At 48.4% G+C, this 20,978-nt stretch overlaps 1 protein-coding gene across 1 annotated transcript in view; it reads left to right on the forward strand.

Moving 5' to 3' along the window:
• SMC1B (structural maintenance of chromosomes 1B) overlaps positions 1-20,978 on the forward strand; it is a 2,375,007-nt gene that overhangs the window by 1,254,059 nt on the left and 1,099,970 nt on the right. Inside the window, exon 15 of the mRNA XM_069228259.1 lies at positions 1,479-1,585. Coding sequence (XP_069084360.1) covers positions 1,479-1,585 — 107 coding nt within the window. The remainder of the gene's footprint in view (positions 1-1,478; positions 1,586-20,978) is intronic.

Genomic DNA, 20,978 nt, shown 5'->3' on the forward strand with positions numbered 1-20,978 from the left:
TAACATTTCTGATGTGCCTTCCTTTCAAGCCTCTCCACAATTGCCCTCTCATGCGTTCCCCTTTTAAAACAGCCTTCCATCTGGCATTTACATCTGCCCGCATGGTGAGTGAGTTAGAAGCATGGTCGTCTAAGCCTCCCATCCTTTCCATCTATCCTAACAAAGTGATGCTTCGCACTAGGGCCTCTTTTCTGCCTTTCATGTAGACAAATCCAGCACCTTGCCTACTTTTTACACCCCCGCATCCTTCTATAGATTGGTCATACTCTGCATTAAGATCTGCTATGCACTGGCCAAAAAGCAACCCCCTGAAGCCTTTCGTGCTCATTCTAGCACGAGGAGTTCCAGTCCTTGATATCTGTCAGGCTGCAACGTGGGCATCTCTGTACATGTTCACCAAACACTGCTGCCTGGATAGTCAAGTCCGTAGGCATGGGTACTTTGCCTGTGTGGTCCTGCGGGACTTTCTAGTATGATCTTGGCTCACAGACCCTCCTCCGGGAATGGTATTGCTTGTGTATGTCTTCAAAGGTAAGGAATCGGAATCCGCAACTAGATGTCTCTATCAGATGAAGAAGTTACTTACCTTTGGTAACAGGCTATCTGGTAGAGACATATTCTATTTGCAGATGGCTTACCGACCCACTCATCCTCCCTGTTCTGCGAACTAATTTCTAGGGACAGGGACTCTCTCTTCAGGGCGTTAGTTTTGATGCACCAGTAGTCAGTGTTCTTCATGGCTCTGCATTTCTGCCGTGGAAAGTCGTAAAAAGAAACCAATATCAGCATGCCGGGGGGACGCTTATGTAGGACCTGTGACAACATATATAGCACAGATGATCCCGGCAACAGCTGCGGAACAGATTGACGCCACCTAAGGACGCGTAGGTGTACTGCTCAGAAAATTCTCCGGATCAGGCAGACACTTGGGGGAAATTCACAGGTAAGGAATCTGCAACTAGAATATGTCTCTACCAGATAAGTCATCACCAAAGGTAAGTAACTTGTTCTTCATGGTGGCAGAAAATGGGGAAAGTAAAAAAAAGCTTATATCCCTTCCAATTGCCAACTCAAGTGTGGCTGTTTAGCCACCACAGTTACGTCAACGGGAAAGTTCATTGTGATTGGGTCAGCTGTAAAAGTGGCTGGAGTCCTGCCACTAGCGGCGCTGTTGACGTGGGTGAAGAATGCTGCCGATGACAGTGGTTCATCAACAGTCTTTCATCTAGGGGACTGCCAACATCTAAATAGAGCGGGCGGACCACCAAGATGGCGGATGGGAAATCCAACAGTAAATTGACGGCGGGACCAATTCCGCCAAGATCTAAATCAGGCCCTTAATTTCACCTGGATAAGCAATAATCTGAATGACTGTATAATTTGATTTGAAGCTACTTTCAAATAAAACGTCATTGTGATCAAATATAAAATTAATGCATGTAATGGTCAATTTTATTTTATTTATTTTTTCTCAAAAGATGGAAGATGATGTTTTTCATGAGTTTTGCATCGAGATCGGTGTAGAAAATATTCGAGCATATGAACAAGAACATGTTAAACAACAAGAGGAGAATGACAGAAAACGGTCAGATGTCTTACTATTTGTGAAATCTTCAATAGCCATAATATACCTCTAATTTGTTTATTTCATCACTCTTAATGTGTTTTGATAAAGAAACATCATCATAATGTCACTATGTGCTAATAGTGTAAAGATATGGTATTGTGGGTATTTCTTTTATTATTGAACCTTGTTTTGGTTTTGTAATTCTCTTTGCAGTTCCACTGTCCTTCACTAGCTCTCAAATGGAGACAGTCTAAACTCCTTCCACGACATGGCTGTAGGAAGCTGGCTGCCTATGCAGTGGCCTCGTGTAGAGGATTGCTACGCAGATAGTCCCGGGCGACAATTATTGGTTTACAGGGTGGCAATCCCAAAAGCTCTCTTTTGTGGTAGTGTGAGCGAGCAGTTGGGCTGATCAGAGGGCAGTGCTAAGCATTTGTTGAATGTGCAGAGGTAGTAAATGAGACACACACTCAAGAACCAACTCAAGATCAATTGGTTAGAAAAATAGTTACTTTGTATTATGTATAAATACCAAAACATTTGTAGAAAACTAAATACTGTTGAAAGTAACAGTATATAGATAAATGCGCTTATACGCAGCACTGGTTCCAGAATACTGTGTCTGCATAATAGATCTTACAATCAGTTCTCGGGGTCCTCTGTAGATAGTAGGGTGCTAGGGGTGCAAAGTTACAGACAAGACCAGCACTTCAGGTGCAGTGGTGTTGGTTTTGTCAGGTTCCTGCACACCGAACACTTGCGACAAGGAGGGCCACCTGAAAAGAGAATGCAAGTGGGGCGTTGGGGACTAGTCCGTGAGCTCCCAACAGGGAGGCTAAGTTGGTGGGTGTCCAGAGAGCAGGGGGCACCAATGGATATTGTGAGCCTAGGCGTGGGCGCTCAGGTGCAGTGGATCCTTTGCTGTGGTGCTCCTGCATCAAGGCTCAAAACAAGGCCAGAATAAGGCAACTGGACATCTGAGAAGGCTGTTGTAGGAAAGTACCATCTTGCCTGGCATGTTACCCCCATATTTCACTGTATATATGTTGTTTTAGTCTATGTGTCACTAGGACCCTGCCAGGCAGGGCGCCAGTGCTCTAGTATGTGCCCTATATGTGTTCCCTGTGTGATGCCTAACTGTCTCACTGAGGCTCTGCTAACCAGAACCTCTGTGGTTATGCTCTCTCTGCTTTCCAAATTTGTCACTAACAGACTAGTGACTAAATTTACCAATTTACATTGGCATACTGGTACACCCATATAATTCCCTAGTATATGGTACTGAGGTACCCAGGGTATTGGGGTTCTAGGAGATCCCTACGGGCTGCAGCATTTCTTTTGCCACCCATAGGGAGCGCTGACAATTCTTACACAGGCCTGCCAGTGCAGCCTGATTGCAATAACGTCCACGTTATTTCACAGCCATTTACCACTGCACTTAAGTAACTTATAAGTCACCTATATGTCTAACCTTCACCTGGTGAAGGTTGGGTGCAAAGTTACTTAGTGTGTGGGCACCCTGACACTAGCCAAGGTGCCCCCACGTCGTTCAGGGCAAATTCCTAGGACTTTGTGAGTGCGGGGACACCATTACACGTATGCACTGTACATAGGTCACTACCGATGTACAGCATCACAATGGTAACTCCGAATATGGCCATGTAACATGTCTAAGATCATGGAATTGTCACCCCAATGCCATTAAGGCATTGGGGGGACAATTCCATGATCCCCCGTGTCTCTAGCATAGTACCCGGGTACTGCCAAATTGCCTTTCCGGGGTCTCCACTGCAGCTGATGCTGCTGCCTACCCCTCAGCCAGGTTTCTCCCCTCCTGGGGTCCAGGCAGCCCTGGCCCAGAAAGGCAGAACAAAGGATTTCCTCTGAGAGAGGGTGTCACACCCTCTCCCTTAGGAAATGGGTGTGAAGGCTGGGGAGGAGTAGCCTCCCCCAGCCTCTGGAAATGCTTTGATGGGCACAGATGGTGCCCATCTCTGCATAAGCCAGTCTACACCGGTTCAGGGATCCCCCAGCCCTGCTCTGGCGCGAAACTGGACAAAGGAAAGGGGAGTGACCACTCCCCTGACCTACACCTCCCAGGGGAGGTGCCCATAGCTCCTCCAGTGTGTCCCAGACCTCTGCCATCTTGGATTTAGAGGCGCTGAGGGCATACTGGACTGCTCTGAGTGGCCAGTGCCAGCAGGTGACGTCAGAGGCTCCTTCTGATAGCCTCTTACCTCTCTTGGTAGCCAATTCTCCTTCCTTGGTAGCCAAACCTCCTTTTCTGGCTATTTAGGGTCTCTGCTTTGGGGAATTCTTCAGATAACAAATGCAAGAGCTCACCAGAGTTCCTCTGCATCTCCCTCTTCACCTTCTACCAAAGGATCGACCGCTGACTGCTCAGGACGCCTGCAAAACTGCAACAAAGTAGCAAGACGACTACTAGCAACCCTGTATCGCTTCATCCTGCCGGCTTTCTCGACTGTTTCCAGGTGGTGCATGCTCTGGGGGTAGCCTGCCTTCACCCTGCACCAGGAGCTCTGAAGAAATCTCCCGTGGGTCGACTGAATCTTCCTCTTGCTAACGCAGGCACCAAAAGACTGCAACACTGGTCCTCTGGGTGCCCTCTCATCCTGACGAGCGTGGTCCCTGGAACTCAGCAACTATGAAAGCCTGTATAATCTTATTCTGAGAGAGCATATGCTGAATAACTGTGTGTCTGACTTGTTACACCAATATCTAGTGGACTCAGATCTGACCTCTCCCCAAGAATTGGGAAAGAAGGCAAATGGGTCAGAGCAAGAGTGAACAGAAAAGTTCATACAGGGGGTGACAAGGATGGTAAGAAGAAGGATGGTAAGTCTTCTGACAAGGGTGGGGACAAAAGTAAAAATGAGTATTCATCAGGCCCACAAAAATCCTCTGGTGGGGGGTGGTGGGTCCAAATCCTCTTCCATTAATCAACCTAAAAGGCTTTGGTGGTATTTGTGTAAAGTCAAAGGCCATTGGACAACTGATGCCAGTTGTCCAAAGAAAAACACCAAACCTCCCACTACCACAACCCCTACTGCAAATTCTAGTGCCTCTAGTAATAGCGGTGGTGGTGGGAGCAAACCTACTAATAGCCAATCCAAGGGAGAAGCTGGGCTCACTATTGGTAATTTAGTTGGGGTTGGTCTTGTTAGGGAGACCACAGAGGCTGTGTTAGTCTCTGAAGGTGTCATTGATTTGGCCACCTTGGTTGCTTGTCCCCTTAATATGGATAAGTACAAGCAACTTCCCCTAATAAATGGTGTTGAGGTTCAGGCCTACAGGGACACAGGTGCCAGTGTTACCATGGTGGTAGACAAACTGGTGCACCCTGAACATCACCTACTTGGTCAGCAGTACCAAGTGACAGGCGCTCTTAACAACACTCTTAGCCACCCCATGGCTGTTGTGAATCTCAACTGGGGGGGGTGTGTTACTCGTCCAAAGAAAGTTGTGGTTGCCTCAGATTTACCTGTAGACTGTCTACTAGGAAATGATTTAGAGACATCAGCTTGGGCAGAAGTGGAGTTGGAGGCTCATGCAGCAATGCTGGGCATTCCTGGGCATATTTTTGCTTTGACAAGGGCTCAGGCCAAAAAGCAAAAAGGACAGGGTAACTTGGATCCTGGAACAATGGACCAAGTGCTCCCTAAAGCTAGGGGTAGCAAGGGTAAATCCCTACCCACTATCCCTCCCTCTACAGATGATTTTCCTTCTGAGGAAGAAGAATTTCCTCCCTATGCAGAACCTTCACCAGATGAGCTGGCAGCAGACACTGCTGAGCTTTTGGGTGGAGTGGGGCCTGCCAGAGAAGAGCTGAGTGTGGCACAGCACACCTGTCCCACATTAGAGGGTCTCAGACAGCAAGCTGTCAAGCAGCAAAATGGGGATGTCAGTGACTCACATAGAGTTTACTGGGAGGACAACCTCTTGTACACAGAGGCAAGGGACCCAAAACCTGGAGCAGCCAGGAGATTGGTCATTCCCCTGCAGTACAGAGAGTTCCTCCTAACTCTTGCACATGACATTCCTTTGGCTGGGCATTTGGGCCAGATCAAAACATGGGAAAGGCTTGTCCCCCTGTTTCACTGGCCTAGGATGTCAGAGGACACAAAAGATTTTTGCAAGTCTTGTGTGACCTGCCAAGCCAGTGGCAAGACTGGTGGCACACCAAAGGTTCCCCTTATTCCACTACCTGTGGTTGGGGTCCCCTTTGAAAGGGTAGGGGTTGACATAGTTGGCCCCCTTGACCCTCCTACTGCTTCAGGCAATAGGTTTATCGTGGTGGTTGTGGACCATGCCACAAGATATCCTGAAGCAATTCCTCTAAGGACCACTACAGCTCTTGCAGTGGTGAAGGCCCTCCTGGGAATCTTTTCCAGGGTGGGTTTCCCTAAAGAGGTTGTATCAGACAGGGGTAGCAACTTCATGTCTGCATACTTGAAAGCAATGTAGAAGGAATGTGGTGTAACCTACAAATTCACCACTCCTTATCATCCACAGACTAATGGACTGGTAGAGAGGTTTAATAAAACTCTCAAAGGTATGATAATGGGACTCCCTGAAAAACTCAGGAGGAGATGGGATGTCCTGTTACCTTGCCTCCTTTTTGCTTACAGGGAGGTACCCCAGAAAGGAGTGGGCTTCAGCCCCTTTAAACTCCTCTTTGGACACCCTGTAAGAGGTCCACTAACACTTGTGAAGGAGGGTTAGGAACAACCTTTAAAAGCTCCCAAACAGGACATAGTGGACTATGTACTTGGCCTAAAATCCAGAATGGCCGAGTACATGAAAGAGGCCAGTAAAAACCTTCAGGCCAGCCAAGAGCTCCAGAAGCAATGGCATGACCAGAAGGCTGTTCTGATCCAGTACCAACCAGGACAGAAGGTGTGGGTATTGGAGCCTGTGGCCCCAAGAGCACTCCAGGACAAATGGAGTGGACCCCATCTCATTGTTGAAAAGAAGGGTGAGGTTACCTATCTGGTAGACCTGGGCACTGCCAGGAGTCCCCTTAGGGTGAATCATGTGAATCGCCTAAAACCCTACTATGACAGGGCTGATATCACCCTGCTCATGGCAACAGATGAGGGACAGGAAGAAGAGAGTGACCCTCTCCCTGATCTCTTTTCCACCACTGAATCTGATGATTTAGTGGAGGGAGTAGTTTTGGCAGACTGTCTTACTGTAGAACAGAAAGAAAACTGCATAAATCTCCTTGGACAGTTTTCTGAACTCTTTTCAATTGTGCCAGGAACAACTTCCTGGTGTGAACACACAATTGATATTGGAGACAGCTTGCCTGTCAAAAGTAAAATCTATAGGCAGCCTGACCATGTCAGGGACTGCATAAAACAAGAGGTTAAGAAAATGCTTAATCTAGGAGTGGTTGAACCTTCTGAAAGCCCATGGGCGAGTCCTGTGGTGCTTGTGCCAAAGCCTCACTCAAAAGATGGAAAAAGGGAGATGAGATTTTCTGTAAACTACAGAGGTCTCAATCAGGTAACAAAAACTGATGCTCACCCTATACCCAGGGCAGATGAGCTCATTGATACACTGGCACCTGCCAAGTATCTAAGCACCTTTGATTTGACTGCAGGGTATTGGCAGATCAATTTGGCTGAGGATGCTAAACCTAAAACTGCATTTTCAAGTATAGGAGGGCACTACCAAATTACAGTGATGCCCTTTGATTTGAAAAATGCACCTGCCACTTTTCAGAGGTTGGTGAGCATAGTCCTGCAAGGGTTGGAGGCTTTTAGTGCAGCATATCTAGATGATATAGCTGTCTTTAGCTCCACCTGGGATGAGCACCTGGTCCACCTTTGGAAACTTTTGGAGGCACTGCAAAAGGCAGGCCTCACTATCAAGGCCTCAAAGTGCCAGATAGGGCAGGGTAAGGTGGTTTATCTGGGACACCTGGTAGGTGGAGAACAGATTGCACCACTTCAGGGGAAAATCCAGACAATCATGGATTGGGTTCCCCCTACAACTCAGACCCAGGTGAGAGCCTTCTTAGGCCTCACTGGGTATTACAGGAGATTCATTAAAAACCATGGCTCCATAGCAGCCCCGCTTAATGATCTCACTAGTAAGAAGATGCCTAAAAAGGTATTGTGGACAGCTAGCTGTCAGAAAGCTTTTGAGGAGCTAAAACAGGCCATGTGCTCTGCACCTATCCTAAAAAGCCCATGTTACTCCAAGAAATTCATTGTTCAAACTGATGCATCTGAATTAGGGGTAGGGGCAGTCTTATCACAACTGAATTCTGAGGGCCAGGATCAACCAGTTGCTTTTATCAGCAGAAGGTTGACCCCTAGAGAAAAGTGTTGGTCGGCCATAGAGAGGGAGGCCTTTGCTGTGTCTGGGCACTGAAGAAGTTGAGGCCATACCTGTTTGGCACTCACTTTATTGTTCAGACAGACCACAAACCTCTACTTTGGCTAAAACAAATGAAAGGTGAAAACCCTAAATTGTTGAGGTGGTCCATATCTCTACAGGGAATGGATTATACAGTGGAACATAGACCTGGGAGTACCCACTCCAATGCAGATGGACTCTCCAGATATTTCTACTTAGACAATGAAGACTCATCAGGTCATGGCTAGTCTTAGTGTCCTTCGTTTGGGGAGGGGGTTGTGTAGGAAAGTACCATCTTGCCTGTCATGTTACCCTCATATTTCTTTGTTTTTATGTTGTTTTAGTCTGTGTCACTGGGACCCTGCCAGGCAGGGTCCCAGTGCTCATAAGTATGTGCCCTTTATGTGTTCCCTGTGTGATGCCTAACTGTCTCACTGAGGCTCTGCTAACCAGAACCTCTGTGGTTATGCTCTCTCTGCTTTCCAAATTTGTCACTAACAGGCTAGTGACTAAATTTACATTGACATACTGGTACACCCATATAATTCCATAGTATATGGTACTAAGGTACCCAGGGTATTGGGGTTCTAGGAGATCCCTATGGGCGGCTGCATTTCTTTTGCCACCCATAGGGCGCTCTGACAATTCTTACACAGGCCTGCCAGTGCAGCCTGAGTGAAATAACGTCCACGTTATTTCACAGCCATTTACCACTGCACTTAAGTAACTTAAAAGTCACCTATATGTCTAACCTTCACCTGGTGAAGGTTGGGTGCAAAGTTACTTAGTGTGTGGGCACCCTGACACTAGCCAAGGTGCCCCCCCCCCCCCACCCATCGTTCAGGGCAAATTCCCCGGACTTTGTGAGTGTGGGGCCCCCTTTACACGCGTGCACTGTACATAGGTCACAATGGTAACTTCGAACATGGCCATGTAACATGTCTAAGATCATGGAATTGTCATCCCAATGCCATTCTGGCATTGGGGGGACAATTCCATGATCCCCCGGGTCTCTAGCATAGTACCCGGGTACTGCCAAACTGCCTTGCCGGGGTCTCCACTGCAGCTGCTGCTGCTGCCAACCCCTCAGACAGGTTTCTGCCCTCCTGGGGTCCTGGCAGCCCTGGCCCAGGAAGGCAGAACAAAGGATTTCCTCTGAGAGAGGGTGTCACACCCTCTTCCTTTGGAAGTAGGTGTAGGAAAGTACCATCTTGCCTGGCATGTTACCCCCATATTTCACTGTATATATGTTGTTTTAGTTGTATGTGTCACTGGGACCCTGCCAGCGAGGGCCCCAGTGCTCATAAGTGTTCCCTGTATGTGTTACCTGTGTGATGACTAACTGTCTCACTGAGGCTAACCAGAACCTCAGTGGTTATGCTCTCTCATTTCTTTCCAAATTGTCACTAACAGGATAGTGACCAATTTTACCAATTTACATTGGCATACTGGAACACCCTTATAATTCCCTAGTATATGGTACTGAGGTACCCAGGGTATTGGGGTTCCAGGAGATCCCTATGGGCTGCAGCATTTCTTTTGCCACCCATAGGGAGCTCTGACAATTCTTACACAGGCCTGCCACTGCAGCCTGAGTGAAATAACGTCCACGTTATTTCACAGCCATTTACCACTGCACTTAAGTAACTTATAAGTCACCTATATGTCTAACCTTTACCTGGTAAAGTTTGGGTGCTAAGTTACTTAGTGTGTGGGCACCCTGGCACTAGCCAAGGTGCCCCTACGTTGTTCAGGGCAAATTCCCCAGACTCTGTGAGTGCGGGGACACCATTACATGCGTGCACCATACATATGTCACTACACATGTATAGCGTCACAATGGTAACTCCGAACATGGCCATGTAACATGTCTAAGATCATGGAATTGTCACCCCCATGCCATTCTGGCATTGGGGAGACAATTCCATGATCCCCCGAGTCTCTAGCACAGACCCGGGTACTGCCAAACTACCTTTCCCGGGGTTTCACTGCATCTGCTGCCAACCCCTCAGACAGGTTTCTGCCCTCCTGGGGTTCAGCCAGGCTTGGCCCAGGAAGGCAGAACAAAGGACTTCCTCAGAGAGAGGGTGTTACACCCTCTCCCTTTGGAAAAAGGTGTCAGGGCTGGGGAGGAGTAGCCTCCCCCAGCCTCTGGAATTGCTTTGATGGGCACAGATGGTGCCCATCTCTGCATAAGCCAGTCTACACCGGTTCAGGGATCCCTCAGCCCTGCTCTGGCGCGAAACTGGACAAAGGAAAGGGGAGTGACCACTCCCCTGACCTGCACCTCCCCTGGGAGGTGCCCAGAGCTCCTCCAGTGTGCTCCTGACCTCTGCCATCTTTGAAACAGAGGTGCTGCTGGCACACTGGACTGCTCTGAGTGGCCAGGGCCAGCAGGTGACGTCAGAGACTCCTACTGATAGGCTCTTACCTGTGTTGCTAGCCTATCCTCCTTCCTAAGTAGCCAAACCTCCTTTTCTGGCTATATAGGTTCTCTGCTTTGGGGAATTCTTTAGATAACGAATGCAAGAGCTCATCAGAGTTCCTCTGCATCTCTCTCTTCACCTTCTGCCAAGGAATTGACCGCTGACTGCTCTGGACGCCTGCAAAACCGCAACAAAGTAGCAAAGACGACTATTGCAACCTTGTATTGCTGATCCAGCCACCTTCTCGACTGCTTTCCTGGTGGTGCATGCTGTGGGGGTAGTCTGCCTCCTCTCTGCACTAGAAGCTCCGAAGAAATCTCCAGAGGGTCGACGGAATCTTCCCCTTGCAACCGCAGGCACCAAAAGACTGCATCACTGGTCCTCTGGGTCCCCTCTCAGCACGACGAGCGTGGTCCCTGGAACTCAGCAACTCTGTCCAAGTGACTCCCACAGTCCAGTGACTCTTCAGTCCAAGTTTGGTGGAGGTAAGTCCTTGCCTCCCCACGCTAGACTGCATTGCTGGGTACCGTGTGATTTGCAGCTGCTCCGGTGCACTCTTCCAGGATTTCCCTTGTTCACAGCCACGCCTGGGTCCCCGACACTCTAACCTGCATTGCACGACCTCCTGAGTTGTCCTCCGGCGTCGTGGGACCTTCTTTTGTGACTTCGGGTGAGCTCCGGTACACTCTTCTTCGTAGTGCCTGTTCCGGCACTTCTGCGGGTGCTGCTTCCTTCTGAGTGGGCTCCTTGTCTTGCTGGGCGCCCCCTCTGTCTCCTCACGCAATTGGCGACATCCTGGTCCCTCCTGGGCCACAGCAGCATCCAAAAACCCTAACCACGACCCTTGCAGCTAGCAAGGCTTGTTTGCTGTCATTCTGCACGGAAACACCTCTGCAAGCTTCTTCACGACGTTGGACATCCATCCTCCAAAGGGGAAGTTCCTAGTCCTCTTCGTTCTTGCAGAATCCACAGCTTCTACAATCCGGTGGCAGCTTCTTTGCACCCTTAGCTGGCATTTCCTGGTCATCTGCCCACTCCTGACTTGAGTGTGACTCTTGGACTTGATCCCCTTGATCCACAGGTACTCTCGTCTGGAAATCCATCGTTGTTGCATTGCCGGTGTTGGTCTTCCTTGCAGAATTCCCCTATCACGACTTCTGTGCTCTCTGGGGAACTTAGGTGCATTTTACACCTACTTTTCAGGGTCTTGGGGTGGGCTATTTTTCTGACCCTCACTGTTTTCTTACAGTCCCAGCGACCCTCTACAAGCTCACATAAGTTTGGGGTCCATTCGTGGTTCGCATTCCACTTCTAGAGTATATGGTTTGTGTTGCCCCTATACCTATGTGCTCTCATTGCAATCTATTGTGACTGTACATTGCTTGCATTGCTTTCTATTGCTATTACTGCATAATTTTGGTATTGTGTACATATATCTTGTGTATATTTGCTATCCTCATACTGAGGGTACTCACTGAGATACTTTTGGCATATTGTCATAAAAATAAAGTACCTTTATTTTTAGTATATCTGTGCATTGTGTTTTCTTATGATATTGTGCATATGACACTAGTGGTATAGTGGGAGCTTTGCATGTCTCCTAGTTCAGCCTAAGCTGCTCTGCTAAGCTACCCTTTTCTATCAGCCAAAGCTGCTAGACACCTCTTCTACACTAATAAGGGATACCTGGACCTGGTGCAGAGTGTAAGTGCCCCTTGGTACTCGCGACAAACCAGGCCAGCCTCCTACAGTAGGTGTGAAGGCTGGGGAGGAGTAGCCTCCCGCAGCCTCTGGAAATGCTTTGATGGGCACAGATGGTGCCCATCTCTGCATAAGCCAGTCTACACCGGTTCAGGGATCTCCCAGCCCTGCTCTGGCGCAAAACTGGACAAAGGAAAGGGGAGTGACCACTCCCCTGACCTACACCTCCCAGGGGAGGTGCCCAGAGCTCCTCCAGTGTGTCCCAGACCTCTGCCATCTTGGATTTAGAGGTGCTGGGGGCACACTGGACTGCTCTGAGTGGCCAGTGCCAGCAGGTGACGTCAGAGGCTCCTTCTGATAGGCTCTTACCTCTCTTGGTAGCCAACCCTCCTTCCTTGGTAGCCAAACCTCCTTTTCTGGCTATTTAGGGTCTCTGCTTTGGGGAATTCTTCAGATAACGAATGCAAGAGCTCACCAGAGTTCCTCTGCATCTCCCTCTTCACCTTCTACCAAAGGATCGACCGCTGACTGCTCAGGATGCCTGCAAAACCGCAACAAAGTAGCAAGACGACTACTAGCAACCTTGTATCGCTTCATCCTGCCGGCTTTCTAGACTGTTTCCAGGTGGTGCATGCTCTGGGGGTAGCCTGCCTTCACCCTGCACCAGAAGCTCTGAAGAAATCTCCCATGGGTCGACGGAATCTTCCCCCTGCTAACGCAGGCACCAAAAGACTGCAACACTGGTCCTCTGGGTCCCCTCTCATCCTGACGAGTGTGGTCCCTGGAACTCAGCAACTCTGTCCAAGTGACTCCCATAGTCCAGTGACTCTTCAGTCCAAGTTTGGTGGAGGTAAGTCCTTGCCTCCCTACGCTAGACTCCATTGTTGGGTACCGCATGTTTTGCAGCTGCTCCGGCTCCTGTGCACTCTTCCAGGATTTCCTTCGTGCACAGCCAAGCCTGGGTCCCCGACACTCCTTCCTGCAGTGCACAACCTTCTGAGTTGCCCTCCGGCATCGTGGGACTCCCTTTTGTGACTTTGTGTGGACTCCGGTTCCCTTTCCTTCCAAGTGCCTGTCCAGATACTTTTGCGTGTGCTGCCTGCTTCTGTGAGGGCTCCCTGCGTTGCTGGGTGCCCCCTCTGTCTCCTCCTCCAAGTGGCGACATCCTGATCCCTCCTGGGCCACAGCAGCACCCAAAAACCTCTACCGCAACCCTTGCAGCTAGCAAGGCTTGTTTGCGGTCTTTCTGCGTGGGAACACCTCTGCAAGCTACATCGCGACGTGGGACATCCGTCTTCCAAAGGAGAAGTCCCTAGTTCTCTTCTTTGTTGCAGAACTCCAAGCTTCTTCCAACCGGTTGCAGCTTCCTTGTACCCTCAGCGGGCATTTCCTGGGCTCCTGCCCACTCTCGACACTGTCGCGACTATTGGACTTGGTCCGCTTGTGTTACAGGTACTCAGGTCCGGAAATCCACTGTTGTTGCATTGCTGGTGGTTGTTCTTCCTGCAGAATCCCCCTATAACGACTTCTGTGCTCTCTGGGGGTAGTAGGTGCACTTTACACCTACCTTTCAGGGTCTTGGGGTGGGCTATTTTTCTAACCCTCACTGTTGTCTTACAGTCCCCGCGACCCTCTACAAGCTCACATAGGTTTGGGGTCCATTTGTGGTTCGCATTCCACTTTTGGAGTATATGGTTTGTGTTGCCCCTATACCTATGTGCTCCTATTGCAATCTAATGTAACTTTACATTGCTTGCATTACTTCCTTTTCTATTATCTGCATAATTTTGGTTTGTGTACATATATCTTGTGTGTATATATCTTATCCTCATACTGAGGGTTCTCACTGAGATACTTTTGGCATATTGTCATAAAAATAAAGTACCTTTATTTTTAGTACTTCTGTGTGTTGTGTTTTCTTATGATATTGTGCATATGACACCAGTGGTATAGTAGGAGCTTTACATGTCTCCTAGTTCAGCCTAAGCTGCATTGCCATAGCTACCTTGTATCAGCCTAAGCTGCTAGAAACACCTCTTCTACACTAATAAGGGATAACAGGACCTGGCACAAGGTGTAAGTACCTCTGGTACCCCTTACAAGCCAGGCCAGCCTCCTACAATGATGACCTATGTCTTTTTTACTGATTTCCTCCATCGCATCAGTGTTCGCCGCAGGTTTGTTTAGGCCTCGGATATTCCATGATCAAAATTGCAATTCACAACTGTTAAGTAGAGGGGAAGTGATGTTATTGAAGGTGATGTTACGTTGTTTCACTTGGTAGTTAGTTGGCTTTCAGTGTGAGCTGGAAGCCAACAAGCACTCTCTTTTGTTGGCAACATATTCCAAATCGGCTCTATTCCAGATCTTGGGTTTTGAGGGCCGTCAGGGCAGCAAAGGACAGAGTCCCTCTGCTGCTGTTGATATCTGCCAGACCCCATGGATATTTTGGTTTTGTCACTTTACTGATTCCGATCCCCCATTCTGTCAGTATTTTAGAGTAACCCTCTACACTTCTTGCTATCTCAGCATCTCAAAACAGCAGTTTGGTTGCCTTCTTCGACCTTCAAGTGATTGTGTAGGTAAATGCCTCCCTTGGCATTGTTACCCCCTAACGTTTTGCCTTTTGTTGATGCCAGTTATGATTGAAAGTGTGCCCGGACCCTGCTAACCAGGCCCTAGCATCAGTTTCTTTCCCTAAACTGTACTTTTGTTTCCACAATTGGCACAACCCTGGCACACAGATAAGTCCCTGGTAAATGGTACCCCTGGTACCAAGGTCTCTGTTTCCAGGGAAGGTCTCTAAGGGCTGCAGCATGTATTATGCCACCCTGAGGACCCATGACTCAGCACATGCACACTGCCTCACTGCTTGTGTGTACTGGTGGGGAGAAAATGACTGAGTCGGCATGGCACTCCCCTCAGAGTGCCAGGCCCTCAACCCACTGCCTGTGGCATAGGTAAGTTACCCCTCTAGCAGGCCTTACAGCCCTAAGGCAGGGTGCACTATACCACAGGTGAGGGCATAGTTGCATGAGCTCTATGCCCCTACAGTGTCTAAGCCAAACCTTAGACATTGTAAGTGCAGGGGAGCCATAAAGAGTATATGGTCTGGGAGTCTGTCAATTACGTTCTCCACGGTTCCATAATGGCTACACTGAAATCTGTGAAGTTTGGTATCAAACTTCTCAGCACAATAAATCCACACTGATGCTAGTGTGGGATTTATTGAAAAAAACACCCAGAAGGCACCTTAGAGAAGCCCCCTGAATGCCAGTCCGAATCCTAGTGCTAGGCTGGTCAGTTTCTGCCAGCCTGGCACAACCAGACGAGTTTCTGGCCACGTGGTGTGAGTGCCTTTGTCACTCTGTGGCCAGGAACGAAGCCTGCACTGGGTGGAGGTGCTTCTCACCTCCCCCTGCAGGAACTGTAATACCTGGCGGTGAGCCTCAAAGGGTTATGCCTGTTGTTACAGCACCCCAGGTCATCCCAGCTAGTGGAGATGCCCGCCCCTCCGGACAAAGCCCCCACTTTTGTCAGCAAGTCTGGAGGAGATAATGAGGAAGACAAAGAGGAATCACCTACCAGTCAGGACAGCCCATAAGGTGCCCTAAGCTGAGGTGACCCCTCCCTTTAGAAATCTTACATCTTGGTTTTGGAGGATTCCCCCAAAAGGAATAGGGATGATCCCCCCTACCCTCAGGGAGGAGGCACAAAGCGGGTGTAGCCACCCTCAAGGACAGTAGCCATTGGCTACTGCCCTCCCAGACCTAAACACACCCATAAATTTAGTGTTTAGGGGCGACCCTGAACCCAGAAAATCTGATTCCTGCAACCTACAACAAGAAGAAGGACTGCTGTCCTGAAAGCCCTGCAGGGACGACGGAGACAATAACTGATTTAGCCGCAGTCCTACCGCCCTGTCTCCAGACTCAAAGAACCTGCACAGTGACGCATCCAGCGGGACCAGCAACCTCTGAGGACTCAGAGGACTGACCTGCACCTAAAGGACCAGGAACCTCCGGAGGACAGCAGCTCTGTCCAGAAACAGCCACAAAATTGCAACAAAAAAGCAACTTTAAAGAGACTCTCACTTCCAGCCAGAAGTGTGAGTCTTCACACTCTGCACCCGACGCCCCCGGCTCGAGTTCAGGACAACCAACACCGCAGAGAGGACTCCCAGGCGACTCTAATGACGTGGACACCCTGAATCAACCCCTCAGCACCACCACGGCGACACCTGCATAGAGGATCCAGAGGCTCCCCTGGACCGCGACTGCCTGGTAACAAAGGAACCCGATGCCTGGACCAAGCACTGCACCCGCAGCCCCCAGGACCGAAAGGAACCACCTCCCAGTGCAGGAGTGACCAGCAGGCGGCCCTCATCCTAGCCCAGTTGTTTGCTGGCCCGAGAATCTCCCCTGTGCCCTGCCTGCATTGCCAGAGTGATCCCCGTGTCCCTCCATTGCTTTCAATAGCAAACCCGATGCCTACTTTGCACACTTCACCCGGCCCTCCCTGTGCTGCTGAGGATGTGTTTTGTGTGCTTGTGTGTGTTCCCCCCCCCAGTGCTCTACAAAACCCCCCTGGTCTGCTCCCCGAGGACGCAGGCACTTACTTGCTAGTAGACTGGAACCAGAGCACCCCTGTTCTTCATAGGCACCTATGTGTTTTGGGCCCTCCTTTGCACCTGACCGGCCCTGTGTTGCTGGTGTGGTGGCTTTGGGGTTGCCTTGAACCCCCAGCGGTGAGCTGCCTATGCCCAGGAGACTGACTGTGTAAGTGCTTTACTTACCTGAGAAAACTAACCAAACTTACCTCCCCCAGGAACTGTTGATTTTTGCAGTGTCCACTTTTAAAATAGCTTATTGCCATTTTAACCAAAACTGTGTGTACTACTGTTTTAAATCAAAGTTCTATACTTACCTGTGTTAAGTACCTTGCATTATATGTACTTACCTCAAACCCTGAATCTTGTGGTTCTAAAATAAATTAAGAAAATATATTTTTCTATTTAAAAACCTATTGGCCTGGAGTTAAGTCTTTGAGTGTGTGTTCCTCATTTTTTGCCTGTGTGTGTACAACAAATGCTTAACTCTGCCCTCTGATAAGCCTACTACTCGACCAAACTACCTCAAAATAGAGAATTAGTATTATCTAATTTTGCCAATATCAACCTCGAAGGGGAACCCTTGGACTCTGTGCACACTATCTCTCACTTTGAGATAGTATATACAGAGCCATCTTCCTACAGATTGTTATTCCCAGGAATAAATGTGATGTAGACCAAATCTTTGGATTGCGGGTATCCAAGCCATGAAGGGCAGAAAGAAGTCTGAGTAAGTTGTTTCTGTTCAAAATGTCTTCATGCCCCTGTGAAGTAAATTTGGGGTGAAATATAAGTCACCTCAGGGCTCTCTACTTTCTGATGAGCGGAATCTTGCTTTACGGGGATGGGTGCATCATCTCCACACAGTGGCCGAGTGTTGTCAGGGATTCCTGTGTACAGGACAGAGTGCAGGTTAGCAGTTACAGGCAGGCGGTTGGAAACCACTCTGCCAGACCCTCGATGTCTAACTCTAGAGTCTGCTTTATTAGAATTAATAGATTACTTTATATTTGTTGGAAGGGATTGAATAGATATTGATTTTAGGGCAATTTTGGTACAGATAGACTGAAACGAGTTTCCATCCACCCAGTCTGTTTTGGTAGAGTGCATACATAGGGGCAACTGATCCGTGCTATATTTTTCAGTATTATACCGCGGAGCGGGTTTTCCTTTCACAATCCTTTGTTTAGCTGTTTTCTTCATTTTACAGTTAATTAGAGCTCCTTGGGAACACATGCTTAAACCAACTGTGGTTTCCTCTGTCTGGGCCTCAACAGTCTCGTTGTCAGTTTAAAAGTGCTTACTTAGGCCCTCATTATGAACATGGTGGTCTGGGCCTCCATGCTGGTGGTGGCGGTAATTACCAGCTTGGCGGCCTGCAAGCAACTCTGCCTGCCGGATAATGTTCCTGGTTCCACCAGCCTGTTCCTGGCGGTTTACCACGCCAGGGAAAAGCTGGTAGAATGGGTGCCTCGGGGCCCCTCTGGTGGCCCCTACACTGCCCATGCATTTGGCATGGGCAGTGCAGGGGTCCCCGTTCAGAGCCCCGTCGCGCATTTTACTGCCTGATTTACTGGCAGTGAAATGCGCGACGGGTGCTGCTGCACCCGCCGCACTGCTACATTGCCCCCTGCATTCAAGTGGGCTGGCTGGCGGAAACACTGTTTCCGCCTGCAGGCCCAGCTGAATGTACCCGGCGGGGTCTTCTGTGCGCTGACGGTCTTTTGTTGACCGCCAGCGCTGAACTCAGCGGGTTTTCCCACAGAGTTCATAATGACACCTCAAATGTCATTTTGCATCATTGCCCTAGTCAGAGTTCTCTGAAAGATTAAATATTCCACTGCTGGGGGGGTGAGGAGTGGGAGAAGATGGGGGAGGGCTTGTATCCTCAGGAGGAGGGAGTAGTCTGCATGATGGAGTGCTGCCCTTGCCCAGTGTTTTTCCCTGGTGGTTGGGGTTGTATCCGCTGTCATGTACCCCTGCAGTGTGTTTTTCAGTATGCGTTGATTTTTTATTTGATTTAATTATGTCGAATATTTTTGTTTTTTGTCTAACCTGCTCAGACGTTTTTGTAGGTGGTTCATCTCTAATTGTTCTTAATGATTCATATACCTAGGAGTTGACTTCACCCTCCTTAGGCAGAAGACCAAGGGTTTCTTGATATTTCCAAGGACTGCTCTTCTGGTGCCTGATCAGATAAAAGTTCAATGCTTGGGCTGGGTAAAGCTCTACCATTGGTGTCTGATAGGTCAGGATTGAGACGACCTGCATTTCTAGTTACTCAATTCACACTTTTACTAGGTCTGACATTTTTACTGACAGAGCCGAGATTAAAAGGAGTGGGCAGTTGCATGGATCAGAGGGTGTATCCACTGGCTGATTAGTCTTTACGATAAGAGAGTTAAAATGATCTAATCAAGTGTCAGTGGTTTTAACCTAATTTGTCAGTAACTGTAAGATTAGTATTTGTGTATCTAGTTTATCGGCATGCATTATGGCTGCCTGGCCCATGGTTGTCAAGATGTCCTTAGCAGACCCCCAGCTCAATGCAATTTCCCTGCGATTTCACCTGCATTCGAATCCTGGATGGACTTCTGTGACTGGCATTGTTTATTTGGCAAACAGTTTTCAGGAATCGTCACCCCCTTAAAGGCAGACAGACTATTAGCTTGAAGCCCACCTTTGGTTAGTGGCTCAAATGGGCTTCCATTCAGATTGACCAAAGAATAGTTTTTAATTGGAGGCTCAAACCGGTCCATTGTGGTAAGAATCTCCTCACCCAAATGTAATGATCTTTTAATTTGACTTTGCACTCTCTATTTGTGTTCACTGGGAAAGGAGGCATGTAGGCCTCTAATTGTGTAGTTTGAGCTAGCTTACCATTGGACATACTGGTGGAGCTAGAAATTTCGATTCCCCAAACAACCAGAGGTTGATCGCTGTTGACGCTGTGCAGGATTGTTGATTCAGCAATTTCCTACGAAAAATTCCTCCTTTGCTACTAGAGTCCGTTGGGGAGGCTTGAGAGTTGAAACAGACACTGTCTTGATGTCTGGGGATAGGGGTGCCGTGGCCACCAAATTTACGGCATGGTGCTTGGACATAATGATTTTACAGGCCAGGTCTTCTCCTGGGGTGGTTCCTTTTTGAAGTCCCCACTTGAGATGGCTTCCATGTGGATATTTAGGGCCTCTTCCTGGAGCAAGGGGAGACATCGAGCATCATGCTTCGATTGTGAAATGAAGTTTCCGCCTGTTTCTTTCAAAGTTTGTCCTTTTAAGGGTGGAGCCCTTTAGTTGATGCAAGATTCTGATTAGGGTGGGTCTGTTGCAAATTGGCCTCTGGATCTAGTAATCCCAGAAAGGGATTGTAACACAAAGGATCTGGAGTTTGAATCTTTTTCCTACATGCAGTGGTGTTTGATTCTCTATAGCCTGGTTCGATGCTGTAAAAGGTGATCTTATGTTGCCAAGTTTGTGAGGGGGAGCTCCCCTATTTTCTTTTGCCAGAAGTTGCTTTGGCCCCTGTTGCTCTTAATACTCTTGTTGCACAGACTTTCAGAACTAATGAACTTATAGTGTGCATTTCATTTGCTGTATTGTTGAGACAATTGTGGCTTGATAGCCTTTAAATTCTACATAAATTAAGCAGGACAGGCTATAAGCAGTGTAATCAGAAATCAGATGCCACACAAGCTCTATGGAGCAAAATGCCCACTACAGACGAATGCTGCTGTACACCCAGTGGGGACATTGTCCATATTCTTTGGTCATGCTTTCTTAGTCAAACATACTGGACCAACATCTGGGAATCGATCAGAGACATGAGAGGGCTCTCCTTTATTCTCTGCACGAGCACTGGTGATCCTTCACAACATAAGTAATGTACCATGCTTCAGTAACCACAGAAATGGCTCATAAACAATTAATTTACAGACCCAATGATCAAGTCCAAAAGTTTAGCAATATTCGGGGCCCGTTCTTTGGATTGTAAAGACTTCTCTTGCTCTCTGCTAGCCTCCTGATAGAACATCTAGATTTGCCAAGACTCTCAACAGTCTGGTAAGGCCCATCCAGTGGGACTGAGCTACCACTCTCATTTGATTCCTTATTACTTTAAAGTAGATTATTTACTGCACCCATGTAGACCATTATGTATATTGCTGGAAACAGCTCTCTGTACAGGGTCGGACCTAAACTTTTTGCTTTCGTTCTCCTACCTTTTGGTGGATTTTTGGTTGTTGTTCTTAGGACTGTTTGCACTTTACCACTGCTAACCAGTGCTAAAG

Source organism: Pleurodeles waltl, chromosome 4_1 (assembly GCF_031143425.1).
Source record: "Pleurodeles waltl isolate 20211129_DDA chromosome 4_1, aPleWal1.hap1.20221129, whole genome shotgun sequence".
Lineage (NCBI taxonomy): Eukaryota > Metazoa > Chordata > Amphibia > Caudata > Salamandridae > Pleurodeles > Pleurodeles waltl.